The sequence below is a fragment of the Tachysurus fulvidraco genome, chromosome 9 (assembly GCF_022655615.1).
Source record: "Tachysurus fulvidraco isolate hzauxx_2018 chromosome 9, HZAU_PFXX_2.0, whole genome shotgun sequence".
Lineage (NCBI taxonomy): Eukaryota > Metazoa > Chordata > Actinopteri > Siluriformes > Bagridae > Tachysurus > Tachysurus fulvidraco.
Genome location: NC_062526.1, coordinates 19368405 through 19386907, shown reverse-complemented (window position 1 = coordinate 19386907; position 18503 = coordinate 19368405). Strand labels below are relative to the sequence as shown.

At 38.8% G+C, this 18503-nt stretch overlaps 2 protein-coding genes across 17 annotated transcripts in view; both read left to right on the top strand.

Annotated features, from left to right (window-relative positions):
• LOC113637378 (interaptin-like) overlaps nucleotides 1–18503 on the top strand; it is a 482239-nt gene that overhangs the window by 69361 nt on the left and 394375 nt on the right. Inside the window, exon 1 of one of the 16 annotated variants that reach the window (XM_047818489.1) lies at nucleotides 1461–1591. The exons of 11 other annotated variants lie outside the window; for them this stretch is intronic. Coding sequence is in view for 1 of the 5 variants with exons in the window: in XM_047818487.1 (XP_047674443.1) it covers nucleotides 18402–18462 (61 nt within the window). In the remaining 4 variants the exon portion in view is untranslated. Of the gene's footprint in view, nucleotides 1–1460; nucleotides 1592–10641; nucleotides 10761–18394; nucleotides 18463–18503 lie in introns of those variants that run through there. 4 more of the 16 variants (XM_047818490.1, XM_047818492.1, XM_047818491.1 and 1 more) reach the window with 4 other exon arrangements.
• Nucleotides 1–18503, top strand: part of LOC113637369 (serine protease FAM111A-like) — a 200972-nt gene that overhangs the window by 131972 nt on the left and 50497 nt on the right. The gene's annotated exons all lie outside the window — the stretch shown is intronic.

The window sequence follows — 18503 nt, the reverse complement described above, 5'->3', positions numbered from 1 at the left end:
CCAAGTTTAGATTATGGAAGTATTATTTTTGGATTTGCATCTGAATCTATTCTGTAAAAGATTGAAATAATGCAGAATCAAGCTTTAAGAATATTTTGTAAACATCTCCCGTTGCAGCTATGCAGGTAGAGATAAGGGAAGCTCCTTTACACCTTCGTAGGTATAAAATAAGAATGAACTATTGGGTGGATTTGAAAGGACATGAAGAGTCTCATCCAGTAAAGGGGGTGACTGAAGTATGCTGGGAGCATGGAAATAAAAATATTAAGAGCTTTGGATGGATTGCTAAAAGAGAAGCAGAAGTAGTTGGTATTGCTGACTGCGATATAAGTCCAACTGTGATAGTATCCAAAATCCCACCATGGTTTTTTCCAATGCCTAATGTAGATTTTCAAATACAAGTTAAAATGAAGAATGAGGAAGATACCCCTAAGAACATCATTGCCCAACAGTATGTAGACCAGAGTTATTCACCATGGTCACATACTGTATATACACAGATGGTTCTACAGACCCCATCTCTGGTAGAACTGCTGCTGCAGTATATATTCCACAATTTCATATAGTATTAAAAAAAGAATAACTGATCATGTATCTGTCTACGCAACAGAATTAATTGCTATGGTGGTAGCCCTCCAGTGGGTAGAGGAAGTAAAACCAAGCTTAGTTGTAATCTGTTCTGATTCTTACGCAGCACTATCGAGTCTTGGAAGAGGACTAAAATAATCAAGACAAGACATTATATATGAGATACTTGCAAGTTTATTAAGAATCAGCAAAGTAAGCTTGATAACTTTGTTGTGGGTTCCTGCTCATGTGGGAGTGGAGGCAAATGAAGTGGTAGATAAACAAGCTAAGGAAGCTCTTAAACACTCAGAAATAGATATTCAAGTGGCTCTAAGCAAAAATGAAGTTAAAGGGAAAATTAATTAATAAAGGGATAATTCATAAATAACAAATGGCAAGAGGCATGGAATGGTGATAGCAAGGGTAGGTTTATGTATAATATTCAACAGCAAGTAGGAAATGGAAGATATGTTGTCAGGAACAGAGAAGAAGATACAATTATTTCACGAATATGAATTGGTCATACTGGATTAAATCATTCTCTGTTGAAAATAGGAAAACATGAATCATGCCAATGTGTTTATTGCAATCAACCAGAAACCATAGAACATGTTTTAATAAAATGTAAAAAATATGAAAGAGAAAGATATTCCAGTATTATACCTTGCAGATTGAGGTTTACACACTGGAATGTGTTGATACAGAGCTGTAATGTAAGTCAAGTGTGATTATGTTAATGATGAACGATCAGCTCGGTGTCGGTGTGTTATAGCGGATCTGGAACAGGGTGGGGTTTATAACGTGTGGTGAAGTCGGGGCCTGAAACACACACACACACACACACACACACACACACACACACACACACACACACACACACACACACACACACACACACACACACACACACACACACTAGAGTGATGACGTCACAGGATGTACGAAAGCGAAAGTAGAGAACAGGGTGTGTTTTTCTGTAGTTTAATCGAGACAAAGGCGAGAGAAAAGTAAAGCGCTTCTCCTGGTGAGTAGATTACAGATATTCCAGTATTATACACAGCAGATTGAGGTTTACACACTGGAATGTGTTGATACAGAGCTGTAATGTAAGTGTAGTGTGATTATTTTAATGGTGAACGATCAGCTCGGTGTCGGTGTGTTATAGCGGATCTGGAACAGGGTGGGGTTTATAACGGTCTGGTGAAGTCGGGGCCTGAAACACACACACACACACACACACACACACACACACACACACACACACACACACACACACACACACACACACACACACACACACACACGATCTACTTTATCTTTACTTCTGCCCTTTTTGTTTAACTGCTTATAAGGATCAATATTAGCGCTTAGATTTTTATTTTTTGCTGCTTTAAAAGTCCAGAATCTGAATTTTTTTCCCGCTTTCGCTTTAACTGTATAAGTCACTGCCGCCATCTATTGTGTTTAGAATCTACTGTGAGTGATTCGGTACGTGCTGCTCAGCAGAGGTGGCAAAAGTAAACACATCCTTTACTCAAGTAGAAGTACAGATACTCATTTTTTTTTAAAAGACTCCAGTAAAAGTAGAAGTAGTGACTACACTCTTTTACTCAAGTTAAAGTAAAGAAGTATGGGCTCTGGCATGTACTTGAGTAAAAAGTCGCCTTTACTACTACCTGTTTAGTGTCATGCTGGTAACTGGACGTCATGTCTTATGTGTGTGTGTGTGTGTGTGTGTGTGTGTGTGTGTGTGTGTGTGTGTGTGTGTGTGTGTGTATGAATATATAATTTTGGAGTGTGCTGATGGATATTTGTGCTCATCAGCCACAAGATTGTTACGAAAGTAAGGCACTGATGTAGGTGAGGTAGGGTGGAGTCAGCGTTCACATTCATCCCAAAGGGTTCAGTAGGGATGAGATCAGAAAACAACCACATATAGCAGGAAAGGTCAGGTGACCCAATACTTTTGGAATATAATGTATACCAAGTGTATCACCAAGGCCATATCCCAAACTGTTGGGAGATTCCAGCAAAATTATTGTGATTGTTTTACAAATGACAAAATTAATGTTAATTAAATTAAGCATTTCGTGTTTTTTGGGTTGACACCAGGGGCAGTTCGAGGATTTCATCTTTAGGGGTTTTAGCCCTCAGTGAGAATTTAAAACAAGAAGAGTTCTATATTATATATTATATGACAACTCTGGTAATAAGAATAGTGAAATTTCACTGCTTTTCGTTGCCGTCTTTGCGTCTTTCCGCCGATTAACGTTATAGATAAACGCCTCCAGCTCTGACTGCTCGAAAAATAAATAGTGGAGTAAAGTACTGATACCAGAAAACTTTACTTAAGTACAGTAACAAAGTATTTTTACTCCGTTACTTCCCACCTCTGCTGATCAGTATATACATACATATATATATACAGTATATACATACATATATATACAGTATATACATATATATATATATATATATGACTTTTGACATTGTAATAACCGACAAACCTTTTTTTATGTTTAAACCTTCATCAGGTTATGAGTTTATTCAGGTGTAGTTAAACAAATACAGATGAAGCAGAAGTAACAATGTTTATCTCCACAGCACTTAAACAGAGTCACCGCCCTTCTTCCTCTATGTTTTATTCTCACAGCTCTTCTGTGCCCCGTTGCATTATGGGACAGCGCAGTGTGCATCTGCTTCATTCTGCAGAATCTCAACGGAAGCAGCAGATCATCAGTTTTTTCTCATTTCCTGTTCCAAGAATAGTGAGAATGTGAGAATACTGCTGCTCTGGGGTTCTGCTTTTCACTAGGGCTGGGCGATATGGCTGAAAACTGTATCATGATATCAGTGTTCCATATCGGTCGATATCTATAGTTATTGATATTTTTTGACCCATTTAAAAAGGACCAGGAGAAAAATATATTACATTTAAATATTTTTATTTTAAACTTAACCTTCCTCTGATCATAATCCCCTCAGTTATTAAGACAGAAATGTCAACAACCAGGAAAACTCAAATAAATAAAATGTAAACATAAGTCTAAAGTCACGATGAACACTTAACAATTATCTCTTAACATTTAAGGTGCAAAATGAAATAAAATGTAAGAAATGCTTAATAAAGTGTAATAAAATAGTGCAAAGTGTTAAATATAAACATAGAGAAACCTGAGAATTTAGTGCAAGTTTAGTGCTAGGAAGTTCACGCTGTTCACCTTCTGGTGAATAAAGTGTGTAAAATATGTGCAGTGTTTTGTAAACATAAATAAAACTGAGGTAGACTGAGATACATCTGTAATATAAAAAACAAACCTGATACACCACAGTAACATTGTTTAAAATATAAAACCTGCAGAAATATGAAAAAGTAACAAGTTATTCTTACTCTAATCAAACTTGAAGTTGAACTATTCAAGTATATTTTCAGCCCAGTTTTATTTACAATTTCCTCACTTGCTGCAGCTCATTTTCTGCTTATCAGTCGCCGGTTACTGAAGAGGAACCCAGCAGACCAGCACGAGACAACAATATGGCACAACCAAAAGTGATACTGTTACATGATTGGCTGTTAGCTGGTCACTCCCTACGTTGCTAGGTTACCAGAGAGTGAGCACTTTTGTTAATGCAACCAAATTTGCTTCGCAACCTCTGTTTTCTTCTGACGAAGAATAAAAAATATCAAAGGTTTTATTGAACACATTTTATATTGATATTGGTCACACATGTATCACGATACATATAGTTATCATTTTATCGCCCAGCCCTACTTTTCACCCTCTGTAGTAGGTTAGTTGGGTAATAGAGTAATAAGGAATTAGTGTATTAGGGTAAAATGAAGTGAACTCAGTTCTCAGTATCAGAATCTCTCAGGTTCACACCAGCGCTGCTTCAATCTGTTCATGATCTTATTGTGCAGAATTATCTATCTATCTATCTATCTATCTATCTATCTATCTATCTATCTATCTATCTATCTATCTATCTATCTATCTATCTGTCTGTCTGTCTGTCTGTCTGTCTGTCTGTCTGTCTGTCTGTCTGTCTGTCTGTCTGTCTATGTGAGACCGTGTGCTGCTGAGCCATCTAATATGGAGCACAATTAATTTATATATATATTGAACAGTATTTGGCTTCGGCAGCAACCCTGTCTCACTTCACATTCCTGAGGGAAGAATTGTGTTCTTTTGTTGTATTTAGTTGTTTAACAGTAAATGTGCTGACATAGAAAGGGTCTAAATCTGTTCTCATATAATCTACTGTACTGTTGCCAAGAGGTGAGCAGAACGTGTACCTTCCCAAAGAGTGTCCTCATGTCCTTCTGTTAACAATGTACAGAGCCAAGCTTTGACAGAGCTGCAGCAGATCCTTTCCTTTTTTGTTGACCCTCATGTTGAAGTAGTGGCGGGGAAGGTTGGTCAAATTTCTTAGGTAATGTTGTCCTAATATAAAATTGCTTCTATGTTCTGTGTTGATGTCAGGGAGAGAGCAGGGGTGGGTGTTCAAGTCTCTATAGATCATCTCTCTCTCTCTCTCTCTCTCTCTCTCTCCCTCTCTCTCTCTCTATCGCGCTCTCACTCTCTCTCTCTCTCTCCCCCCCTTTGTCTCTGTCTCTCTCTCTCTGTCTGTTTCTCTCTCTCTCTCTCTCTCTCTCTCTCTCTCTCTCTCTCTCTCTCTCTCTCTCCCTCTTTGTCTCTGTCTCTCTCTCTCTCTCTTTGTCTCTCTTTCTCTCTGCACATGTGTGAGTGAGTGGGCAAAGCGTCGTGTGAGTGGGAGCACGGTTGGGTGAGAGTGACTATTGCAGCTCTTTTTTCATTACTTTGTATCTTTCTTTTTACTTTTCGTTTCTTTCTCTAGTTAGTAAGAGTTTGTGCACTTTTGACTGTTTCCTTGTTGGTGTTTTTGTCTCCGAGGGCCGTGTGTAACCCTTTATAGGGGAAGCATGGCGGCCCGAGGGGTCTTAAATTAAACACTTCCACACGGCACCATGGTGTTAAAATGGCGTCTGCAGCCAGTGTTGAAGACGTGTGTTTGGCCATAGGGGAAGTTGTAGGCTATGAGTGTATCATGGCCGCCTCCAGGATGAACTACGCAACTGTTGTGTTTCTCAGTACTGTTGAAAAAGTGACTGGATTGGTAGCCAGTAGAATAGTAATAAAGGGAGTGCTCACTGATGTCCTGCCACTTTCCACGCCATCGAGGAAAGTTACTCTCTCCAACGTCCAACCGTTTATTAGTGATAAAATCTTATTCAAACCCTTTCTCGCCACGGAAAACCTGTTTCCTCAGTTAAAGAGATACCGATCACAAGCAAGTCACCATTTCTCAAAGAGGTCGCTTCTTTTAGGAGATTTGTGTACATGATTGTTAAAGATAATGCTGAACTCGACATAGAGTTTAAATTCCATATAGAAGGTTTTGATTATGTAGTGTTTGCCACTACCGGTAAAATGAGGTGTTTATCCTGTGGTAAGGAAGGTCACCTAGTCCTCACCTGTCTCGACCGATTTAATAAATACAACAGCATTAAGTCACAGAACACTAGCGCTGAACCATCAGTACAACAAACACCCGAGTCTAACTGGGCTGAAGCAGACCCAGTACCGGCGAGGGAGAGAATGAGTACGGACGAGTCAGCTGAAGCCCGGTCCACCTTAGTACACAACACGGTCACAGGTACAGAACACAGTGAGGATGTAACTAATGTACAACATTCAGAGGTGGAAACGGGGGTGTTACACGGTGCACACGGTGTACAAACCAACCCGGTTTCTCAAATAGGCGAGACAATGATTAACAACGATGGCATCGAAATGGCGGCAGAACAGAGAATCTTTAAATCTTTTCAATCTAAATAAAAAGGAAAAAAGTAATAAAAATGACGGCCTCAGACTTGTTAAAAAAGCGGACGTAGCTGAAAGTGAAGAACATGATAGTGATAGTGAGATGTCTGACTCCAGCACCTCTCTATCACAGGCTGAGTGTTTGAGCAGGAGTTATGATGCAGAGGACATTAAACTGTTTCTAAGGTCAACCAAGAACAGAAGGGGAGTGAGGGTCAGTGAATATTTTCCTGACCTAAATCAATTTATTGAGAAGGCAAAGTGTCTAACGGCAGAGGGTTGTTTTTCAAATAAAGAAGTGTACAGACTGAAGAAAATTGTGAGGAAACTCATTGCTGAAACGAATGATGAAGAAAGTAAGGGTGTGTAAAGACATGAGGAAAAACAGTGTGTCATTTATTATGTGGTATTTAACCCTTGTCTTACTCATAATGAGCAAAGTCCAGATAGCCTCCTTAAAGCTAAATGGAGCTAGGGATTGTACAAAAAGAGCAGAGCTTTATGAAGTGCTTTTACAGAAGAAAGCAGATGTTGTATTCCTGCAGGAAACACATACTGATGTTAAAACTGTTATAGATTGGAAGAGAGAATGTTGAGGAGTCTCTATCTTTAGTCACAACTCCTCTGTTAGTGGTGGGGTTGCAATACTTTTCTCAAGGAACTTTATTCCCACTTCTTATGAAGTAAATGAGATTGTAAAAGGCAGACTATTAAAAGTGAAAGCGGTTGTTGAGACGCACACTTTTGTGTTTATTTGCGTATATGTGCCAACAGCTGCAATTGAAATTTGTTTTTTGAATAAACTTTACGAAACTCTACAAGGTGGTAGTGGAGAGGAGTATCTGTTTTGGGTGGGTGGGTGGGTGGCTGGGTGGGTGGGGGTGGGGGGTTAACTACACTGAACAGGACATAGACAGGAACCATGTTGAACCACATATGGTGTCTCGCAGAAGACTTAGACAGCTGATCAACACACATGACCTGAGTGATGTCTGGAGGCAGCTTAACATCAGCAATAAGACTTACACCTGGTTTCATGTACACAGCAGCTCTACTTTCGCAGCGAGGTTAGATAGAATCTATGTCCTCAAACACCATCTGAATATTTGCAAAAAGTGTTTTATCACTCCGATGGCTTTTTGGGACAACTGCATGTTACAATGTGCTTTTATTTTGAGTTCAGTCAAGATGGAGATTCAGTAAAGCAAATTGGGAAGCATATAAATATCTAAGTGAAGTAGAACTATCATCATTAGACCTGAATAAGGTGGAAGATCTAGATGAATGTAATGGAGAAATATGTAGAGTATTGTATAAAGTAACAGATAATGTTATAGGGAAAAAGGGACAGATCAGTGTAGTGAGGCTATACACAATAGGAATAAAGCATTTTGAAAAATTAAAAAGTCTAAATTATTTGAAGATTTCATTAAGTATAAGAAAGCTCAAGCTGAAGTAAGAAGAATAGTAAGAGGAGCTAAAACGAAGTACTGGAGAGATTGGTGTACAACAATAGGAGAGGATATTGATGTAAGTGAATCTTTACCTGTTTTAAAAAATGATGAAGAAAGTATAGCAGTGACAGATAATGAAAAAGCTGAAATGTTAGCTAAAAGTCCATACCATATTGATAATAATGTATCAGAGGATGTTAAAAAGAGTAGAATTCAGAACAAAAATAAATATCCAGTTTTAATGATGAAAAGAAGTCCTTCTGGTGAGGATATGGATGCAGAATTTACTATGTATGAATTGAAGATGGCACTAGGGAGAGCTAAACATTCATCTCCTGGAAAAGATGACATATGTTTTGTTATGATTCATCATCTATCAGATGGATCTTTAAATATTATTTTAAATCTATTCAATAAGATGGAATGCAGGACAGATTCCTTATTCATGGAAGCATGGAATAATAGTACCAGCTGGCAAACCTGGTATGGATAAATCTAATCCAAATAATTATAGGCCTATTGCTTTAACTTCTAATTTATGCAAGCTGCTGGAAAAATTATTATACGAAGACTAAATTATATATTGGAAATAAAAGGTCTCCTATCACATTATCAGAGTGGATTTAGGGCAGGTTGGAATACTATGGATGCTGTTTTAAGTTTAGAAGCAGATATTAGAAAAGCTCAAGCAAATAAAGTATTGGTAGGGGTTTTATTTGATATCGAGAAGGCATATGATATGCTTTGGAAAGAAGGACTTTTAATCAAACTTTAAATGCATGGGAATTGGAGGAAAGTTATACAACTGGATTATGGATTTTCTTCTAGAAAGAACAATTGGATAGGAGTAGAGTATTCAAAGACTTACAAGATAGATAATGGATCTCCCCAAGGAAGTGTATGCAGCCCAGTATTTTTTAATATTATGATTAATGATATTTTTTGCAATATTAAGAGTGACATTGGAATGGCATTATTTGCAGATGACAAGGCAATATGGAAAAGTGGACGTAATATTGCATGTGTGACCCAAGGACTACAAAAAGCTGTAGATAAAGTGGAGGTATGGGCAAATAATTGGAGTTTTAGATTATCAGTGGCTAAAAGCCAAGTTATATGTTTTACAAAAGGGAAAAAGTACCAGAAGTTAAGTTAAAGTTATACAATCTGGAACTGGAGCAAGTCCCGGTAGTTAAATATCTTGGTATGTGGATGGAATCTAGATTGACGTTTGCAACACATGCTAAAAAGTTGATTAATAAATGTAAGAAAGGAATAAACATTTTAAGATGTTTATTCAGGGTAGAATGGGGAGCTTCTAGATTATCCTTGAAAAGAATTTACTGTTCATTAATTAGACCAAGTTTAGATTATGGAAGTATTATTTTTGGATTTGCATCTGAATCTATTCTGAAAAAGAAACAATGCAGAATCAAGCTTTAAGAATATGTTGTGGGGCTTTTAAAACATCTCCCATTGCAGCTATGCAGGTAGAGATAAGGGAAGCTCCTTTACACCTTCGTAGGTATAAAATGAGAATGAACTATTGGGTGGATTTGAAAGGACATGAAGAGTCTCATCCAGTAAAGGGGGTGACTGAAGTATGCTGGGAGCATGGAAATAAAAATATTAAGAGCTTTGGATGGATTGCTAAAAGAGAAGCAGAAGTAGTTGGTATTGCTGACTGCGATATAAGTCCAACTGTGATAGTATCCAAAATCCCACCATGGTTTTTTCCAATGCCTAATGTAGATTTTCAAATACAAGTTAAATTGAAGAATGAGGAAGATACCCCTAAGAACATCATTGCACAACAGTATGTAGACCAGAGTTATTCACCATGGTCACATACTGTATATACACAGATGGTTCTACAGACCCTATCTCTGGTAGAACCGCTGCTGCAGTATATATTCCACAATTTCATATAGTATTAAAAAAAGAATAACTGATCATGTATCTGTCTACGCAACAGAATTAATTGCTATGGTGGTAGCCCTCCAGTGGGTAGAGGAAGTAAAACCAAGCTTAGTTGTAATCTGTTCTGATTCTTACGCAGCACTATCGAGTCTTGGAAGTGGACTAAAATAATCAAGACAAGACATTATATATGAGATACTTGCAAGTTTATTAAGAATCAGCAAAGTAAGCTTGATAACTTTGTTGTGGGTTCCTGCTCATGTGGGAGTGGAGGCAAATGAAGTGGTAGATAAACTAGCTAAGGAAGCTCTTAAACACTCAGAAATAGATATTCAAGTGTCTCTAAGCAAAAATGAAGTTAAAGGGAAAATTAATTAATAAAGGGATAATTCATAAATAACAAATGGCAAGAGGCATGGAATGGTGATAGCAAGGGTAGGTTTATGTATAATATTCAACAGCAAGTAGGAAATGTTACATATGTTGTCAGGAACAGAAAAGAAGATACAATTATTTCACGTATACGAATAGGTCATACTGGATTAAATCATTCTCTGTTGAAAATAGGAAAACATGAATCATGCCAATGTGTTTATTGCAATCAACCAGAAACCATAGAACATGTTTTAATAAAATGTAAAAAATATGAAAGAGAAAGATATTCCAGTATTATACACTGCAGATTGAGGTTTACACACTGGAATGTGTTGATACAGAGCTGTAATGTAAGTCAAGTGTGATTATGTTAATGGTGAACGATCAGCTCGGTGTCGGTGTGTTATAGCGGATCTGGAACAGGGTGGGGTTTATAACGGTCTGGTGAAGTCGGGGCCTGAAACACACACACACACACACACACACACACACGAGTGATGACGTCACAGGATGTACGAAAGCGAAAGTAGAGAACAGGGTGTGTTTTTCTGTATTGTACTCGAGTCAAAAGCGAGAGAAAAGTAAAGCGCTTCTCCTGGTGAGTAGATTACAGATATTCCAGTATTATACACAGCAGATTGAGGTTTACACACTGGAATGTGTTGATACAGAGCTGTAATGTAAGTGTAGTGTGATTATTTTAATGATGAACGATCAGCTCGGTGTCGGTGTGTTATAGAGGATCTGGAACAGGGTGGGGTTTATAACGGTCTGGTGAAGTCGGGGCCTGAAACACACACACACACACACACACACACACACACACACACACACACACACACACACACACACACACACACACTCACTATCTACTTTAATCTACTTTATCTTTACTTCTGCTTTTTGTGTTTAACTGCTTATAAGGATCAATATTAGTGCTTAGACTTTTATTTTTTGCTGCTTTAAAAGTCCAGAATCTGAATTTTTTTCCCGCTTCCGCTTTAACTGTATCACTCACTGCCGCCATCTATTGTGTTTAGAATCTACTGTGAGTGATTCGGTACGTGCTGCTCAGCAGAGGTGGCAAAAGTAAACACATCCTTTACTCAAGTAGGAGTACGGATACTCATTTTTTAAAAGACTCCAGTAAAAGTAGAAGTAGTGACTACACTCTTTTACTCAAGTTAAAGTAAAGAAGTATGGGCTCTGGCATGTACTTAAGTAAAAAGTTACTACTACTGTGTGTGTGTGTGTGTGTGTGTGTGTGTGTGTGTGTGTGTGTGTGTGTGTGTGTGTGTGTGTGTGTATGAATATATAATTTTGGAGTGTGCTGATGGATATTTGTGTTCATCAGCCACAAGATTGTTACGAAAGTAAGGCACTGATGTAGGTGAGGTATAGGGGGGAGTCAGCGTTCACATGTTCAGTAGGGATGAGATCAGAAAACACCCACATATAGTAGGAAAGGTCAGGTGACCCAATACTTTTGGAAATATAATGTATACCAAGTGTATCACCAAGGCCATATCCCAAACTGTAGGGAGATTCCAGCTCTGTCCTTGAAAACAACTCAAAATTATTGTGATGTTTTACAAATGACAAAATTAATGTTAATTAAATTAAGCACTTCGTGTTTTTTGGGTTGACACCAGGGGCAGTTCTAGGATTTCATCTTTGGGGGGCTTAGTCCTCAGTGAGAATTTAAAACAAGAATAGTTCTATGTTTTATATGACAACTCTGGTAATAAGAATAGTGACATTTCACTGCTTTTAGTTGCTGTCCGCCGATTAACGTTATAGATAACGCCTCCAGCTCTGACTGCGCGTGCACGCTGCGCGTACCAGTGCTTCTCCGTTCAAATAACGCACTTTTGAAAGACTACAACACACGCGTGTAATAGTATGGAATACATTGTTAACAGAAGGACATGAGGACACTCTTTGGGAAGGTACATGTTCTGCTCACCTCTTGGCAACTGTACAGTAGATTATATGAGAACAGATTTAGACCCTTTCTATGTCAGCACATTCACTGTTAAACAACTAAATACAACAAAAGAACACAATTCTTCCCTCAGGAACATGAAGTGAGACAGGGTTGCTGCCGAAGCCAAATACTGTTCAATATATATAAGTTAATTGTCCTCCATATTAGATGGCTCAGCAGCACACGGTCTCAGATAGATAGATAGACAGACAGACAGACAGACAGACAGATAGATAGATAGATAATTCTGCACAATAAGATCATGAACAGATTGAAGCAGCCCTGGTGTGAACCTGTGAGAGTCTGATACTGAGAACTGAGTTCACTTCATTTAACCCTAATACACTAATTCCTTATTACTCTATTACCCAACTAATATATATATTCAGTATATAACCGCAGCCGCCATGTTGTTATTTTCATATGACTTTTGACATCGTAATAACCGACAAACCTTTTTTTATGTTTAAACGTTCATCAGGTTATGAGTTTATTCAGGTGTAGGTAAACAAGTACAGATGAAGCAGAAGGAACAATGTTTATCTCCACAGCACTTAAACAGAGTCACCGCCCTTCTTCCTCTATGTTTTATTCTCACAGCTCTTCTGTGCCCCGTTGCATTATGGGACAGCGCAGTGTGCATCTGCTTCATTCTGCAGAATCTCAGAGGAAGCAGCAGATCATCAGTTTTTTCTCATTTCCTGTTCCAAGAATAGTGAGAATGTGAGAATACTGCTGCTCTGGGGTTCTGCTTTTCACTAGGGCTGGGCGATATGGCTGAAAACTGTATCACGATATCAGTGTTTCATATCGGTCGATATCTATAGTTATTGATTTTTTTTTACCCATTTAAAATAAGTACCAGGAGAAAAATATATTACATTTAAACATTTTTATTTTAAACTTAACCTTCCTCTGATCATAATCCCCTCAGTTATTAAGACAGAAATGTCAACAACCAGGAAAACTCAAATAAATAAAATGTAAACATAAGTCTAAAGTCACGATGAACACTTAACTATTATCTCTTAACATTTAAGGTGCAAAATGAAATAAAATGTAATAAATGCTTAATAAAGTGTAATAAAAAGTGTTAAATATAAACATAGAGAAACCTGAGAATTTAGTGCAAGTTTAATGCTAGCAAGTTCACGCTGTTCACCTTCTGGTGAATAAAGTGTGTAAAATATGTGCAGAGTTTTGTAAACATAAATAAAACTGAGGTAGACTGAGATACATCTGTATTATAAAAAACAAACCTGATACACTACAGTAACATTGTTTGAAATATAAAACCTGCAGAAATATGAAAAAGTAACAAGTTATTCTTACTCTAATCATACTTGAAGTTGAACTATTCAAGTATATTTTCAGCCCAGTTTTATTTACATTTTCTTAACAATGATTAACGACGATGGCATCGAAATGGCGGCAGAACAGAGAATCTTTAAATCTTTTCAATCTAAAGGAAAAAAGTAATAAAAATGACGGCCTCAGACTTGTTAAAAAAGCGGACGTAGCTGAAAGTGAAGAACATGATAGTGATAGTGAGATGTCTGACTCCAGGGCCTCTCTATCACAGGCTGAGTGTTTGAGCAGGAGTTATGATGCAGAGGACATTAAACTGTTTCTAAGGTCAACCAAGAACAGAAGGAGAGTGAGGGTCAGTGAATATTTTCCTGACCTAAATCAATTTATTGAGAAGGCAAAGTGTCTAACGGCAGAGGGTTGTTTTTCAAATAAAGAAGTGTACAGACTGAAGAAAATTGTGAGGAAACTCATTGCTGAAACGAATGATGAAGAAAGTAAGGGTGTGTAAAGACATGAGGAAAAACAGTGTGTCATTTTTTTATGTGGTATTTAACCCTTGTCTTACTCATAATGAGCAAAGTCCAGATAGCCTCCTTAAATCTAAATGGAGCTAGGGATTGTACAAAAAGAGCAGAGCTTTATGAAGTGCTTTTACAGAAGAAAGCAGATGTTGTATTCTTGCAGAAAACACATACTGATGTTAAAACTGTTATAGATTGGAAGAGAGAATGGGGAGGAGTCTCTATCTTTAGTCACAACTCCTCTGTTAGTGGTGGGGTTGCAATACTTTTCTCAAGGAACTTTATTCCCACTTCTTATGAAGTAAATGAGATTGTAAAAGGCAGACTATTAAAAGTGAAAGCGGTTGTTGAGACGCACACTTTTGTGTTTATTTGCTATTGTGTTTATATGTGCCAACAGCTGCAATTGAAATGAGTTTTTTTTAATAAACTTTGGGAAACTCTACAAGGTGGTAGTGGAGAGGAGTATCTGTTTTTTTTTGGGGGGGGGGGGGGTTAACTGCACTGAACAGGACATAAACAGGAGCCATGTAGAACCACATATGGTGTCTCGCAGAAGACTTAGACAGCTGATCAACACACATGACCTGAGTGATATCTGGAGGCAGCTTAACATCAGCAATAAGACTTACACCTGGTTTCATGTACACAGCAGCTCTACTTTCGCAGCGAGGTTAGATAGAATCTATGTCCTCAAACACCATCTGAATATTTGCAAAAAGTGTTTTATCACTCCGATGGCTTTTTCGGACCACTGCATGGTACAATGTGCTTTTATTTTGAGTTGAGTCAAACCAAAAAGCTCATATTGGCACTTTAATTCTGCATTGCTAGATGATAAGCTGTTTCCAGACTCTTTTAAGTTTTTCTGGGATGATTTCAGGTCAACAAGAGACTCCTTTTAAAACTGTTCAACTGTGGTGGGATTATGGCAAGATACAAATTAGACACCTCTGTCAACAATACACTCTTAGTGTCACTAGGGAGCTAACAAGGTCTACGAAGAGACTTAGAAGCTGAAATTTGCCAGTTTCAGGAGCTAGTGGAGGCAATGCGAGAGGAGGCGATTGCAGAACAGCTAGCTGCAAAAAAGTGTCAATGGTTGGAGATTCTTGAAGCGAAGGCACAGGTGTCCTCGGTTCGGTCATGCTTCTAAATGTAAATCAATTGGATGTACCGAACAAATATTTCTTCAGCCTAGAAAAGAAGAATGGTCAAAATAGGTTTCTTCATGCCTTACATTCAGAGGCTGGAGTACTATTGTCCGACCAATCAGATATCAAGAAAATGGCACTGGATTTCTATAAAGGTCTCTACAAGAGTGAGGTGTCGAGTGAACGCAGCACAGACAGTGGCTTCTACAGAAACCTTCCACATGTGTCAGAGGAGGCCAGTGCAGGCCTCTAATGCCTCTTTTCCACCGGAAAGAACCGAGTGCTGGTTCAGAGTTAGTACTGGTGCTGGTTCAAAGTTGGTTCCACTGTCGAACCTTCTAAGAACCGGTTTGCCTTTCCACCGGCTAGAGAGCCATCACAGCGCCGAGTGTGACGTCACTGTATACGTGCAACGATAGCGCAGCAGCGGCAAACACAAACACAACAACAATGGCGGATGTTGCTTTACTGTTAATGCTCATGGCTTTGCGAACCTACATTGGCATCCAAACGCGGCGAATAAAACGTGTACGTGTGGCTCCGTGTAATCTATATAAACTGAGGTTGTAATCGATAAAGTACATAACGTTATTTCATCGTTAACACAGAAAAAAATGTAGCCTTAGCATGTAGCTACCTACTATCATGTGTGCTGATAATGTATCATATTGTGGTAAAGTAAATGTATATTAAACATTAGTATACTTAAGGTACATTATCAAATGCGCTAACAGTAGCCCCGCCCACAGCTCCTGACACAAGCGGTTCTTAAGTCTAGACCAGCAACGTTTTGGTGCTACTTAAGAACCACTTTTCCTGGTTCGGAGCCGGTGCTTTGGCTGTCGAAAAAGAAAGAACTGGTTCTAAATTAGGCTCTGGCTCCGAACCAGCACTCAAACTGCCTCGGTGGAAAAGGGGCAAAAGGTGCGGTGAGCATGGCCGAACTTCACAAAGCTTTCCAGAGCATGAAGACAGGTAAAGCACCTGGCATTGATGGACTTCCTGTCATTGCGGCATGTGGTGTGCGAGGATGTGCTTTTAGTGCTCAATTAAAGCCTGTCTTGAGGTTCACTGCTAGTTAGTTTTCGGAGGGCTGTATTCACGCTTCTTCCTAAGAAAGGTAATTTAACAGACATAAAAAACTGGTGCCCTGTCTCACGTTTGTATAGTGATTATAAACTGCTTTCTAAAGTCCTAGCAAACCGGTTGGCTGAAGCACTGGTTCAGGTCATTCATCCGGATCAAACCTATTGCGTACGAAGCAGAACAATCATTGACTGTATATCGCTAATTCGAGACGTAATAGAATGCTCCAAAAGATTTAAGATAGACTTTGGTTTGATCTCCTTAGACCAAGAGAAAGCTTTTAACGGAGTCAAGCACAAATATTATGGGACGTTCTACAGGTTTTTAGCTTTTGCACAGATTTCATTGAGAAAGTTAAGGTGCTCTATAGTGATGCTGAGAGTGTATTGAATATAAATGGTGGCTTCTGCTCTCCTTTTAAAGCTTGCAGAGGTACGACAAGGCTGTTTGCTGTCTGGAATGCTGTACTCGATTGCTATAGAAACCGGGGTTACAACAGATTAGAGCAAAGATAAACGGTTTACGCTTACCAAATAGTGCAAATAGCATAAAGGTAGCAGCATATGCCGATGACATTGTAGTTGTAATAACAAAGCAAAGCGACGTGGACACCCTAGCAACGCGTTTAAACTTTTAATCTAAGTTAGACTATCCTCGACTAAAGTGAATAGGAGCAAGAGTGAGACTTTATTGTTTGGGAACTGGCCGGGTGAAAATCCAAAGCTTCCAGAGGGGCTAACTTGGAGGAGAGGGGGTTTCAAATACCTGGGGGTTGTTTTAGGAGATGAGGCAAACATGATGAACAACTGGGAAGGCTTACTTGAGAAGGTTAAGGGCCGATTAGCAAAGTGGAAATAGCTGGCACCGAATATGTCATATAGAAGAAGGGTTTAAATAGTCAACAACCTAGTGGCATCCTTATTACAGAATGAACTTCTGAATGGACCTGCAGAATCCAACTGGAGAGCTGCCGCATGCTCAATTTTAAACAGCACAGAAGGATTGAACCTGAGTAAGTCGCTCTTTCTGATGGATCCCTGTAAAGTTGACACTCTGAAATTGCCAGCGTTCTACAGAAATCTGTTTAAGGTGTGGAGTTTGTTGAGCAGGCAGAGGACGGAGGCTGCATGTTCCCTCTACTGGCTGCTAGAGGAACCTCTAGTCCACGGGGCTCGATTGGACTTAACATCTACTAATTGTAACCTGCTAGGACTTAACAAGGTTCTTCTAAACTCAGGGACTGTACTATTAGGCAGCTTGCTGAACTTTGCAGGACCAAATCTGGCAGAGGTGGACAGCACAGCAGTACTCCTGGGAATCAGGTCAGCTCGACTAACCACACAGCTGCTAGATAGGTGGAAATCCACTCTCACTACTGAGGAGCTAAGGATGGTGAAAGACTGGTTTGAAAATGGAAAACCATTAGTTCCCGTAAGACCTTTTTCCAACTTTTGGCCCCTAAGCTAGACGAGGTGACAGGTGCCTTTCTGGATCCTGCAAAATGTACGTAGAACTTTCTATCAAGTTCAAGTAAGACTATTTACAAAGCATGTGTAAAGGTTTTCAACAAGAAGTGGTTGAACAGTAGAACTGACTCACCTTGGTTTGCAGTATTGGGAGTGAGTGATACTGTTAAACCAGAGTGGAGAGTATTGTATAAGCCACCGTTATCAGGCTAGGAGACATTCAGTGGAGGATTATACATGTTATTATTGCAGTTAATGCTTTTGTTTCTGTTTTAAATCCTGAAGTGAACCCAGAATGTCCTTTTTGTCTTGAAAGGGAAACTGTTTATCATGCTTTTATGAAATGTTGTAGACTAGAACCTGTCTTTAAGTTACTGAAAGAATTTTTTTGTCGGTTTAACAAACCTTTTTCTTTGAAGATTTTCATCTTTGGAAACAGGTACGTGCAGAGAAAACGACACGTGTGCCAATTGTTGAATTTCTTACTAGGCCAAGCAAAACTAGCCATATACATTAGTAGAAGGAACGGAATAGAACAAAGAGCCGGACATGATGTACAGGCAGTGTTTTGAAACACTGTTAAGGCTAGAATTGTGGTTGATTACCAGTTATATAAACTGACGGGTAATCTAGAAATGTTTAAGTTAATTTGGTGCAATAGAAACGCTTTATGTTGCGTAGTTGATGATGAGTTGTTTTTTTCACAGCTGTGTGATGGTGGGGTCCTGTCCTGTCCTGTCCTGTCCTGTCCTGTCCTGTCCTGTCCTGTCCTGTGGTATATTGTGTTTATACATTATTGATTTTGGTTGACTCTGC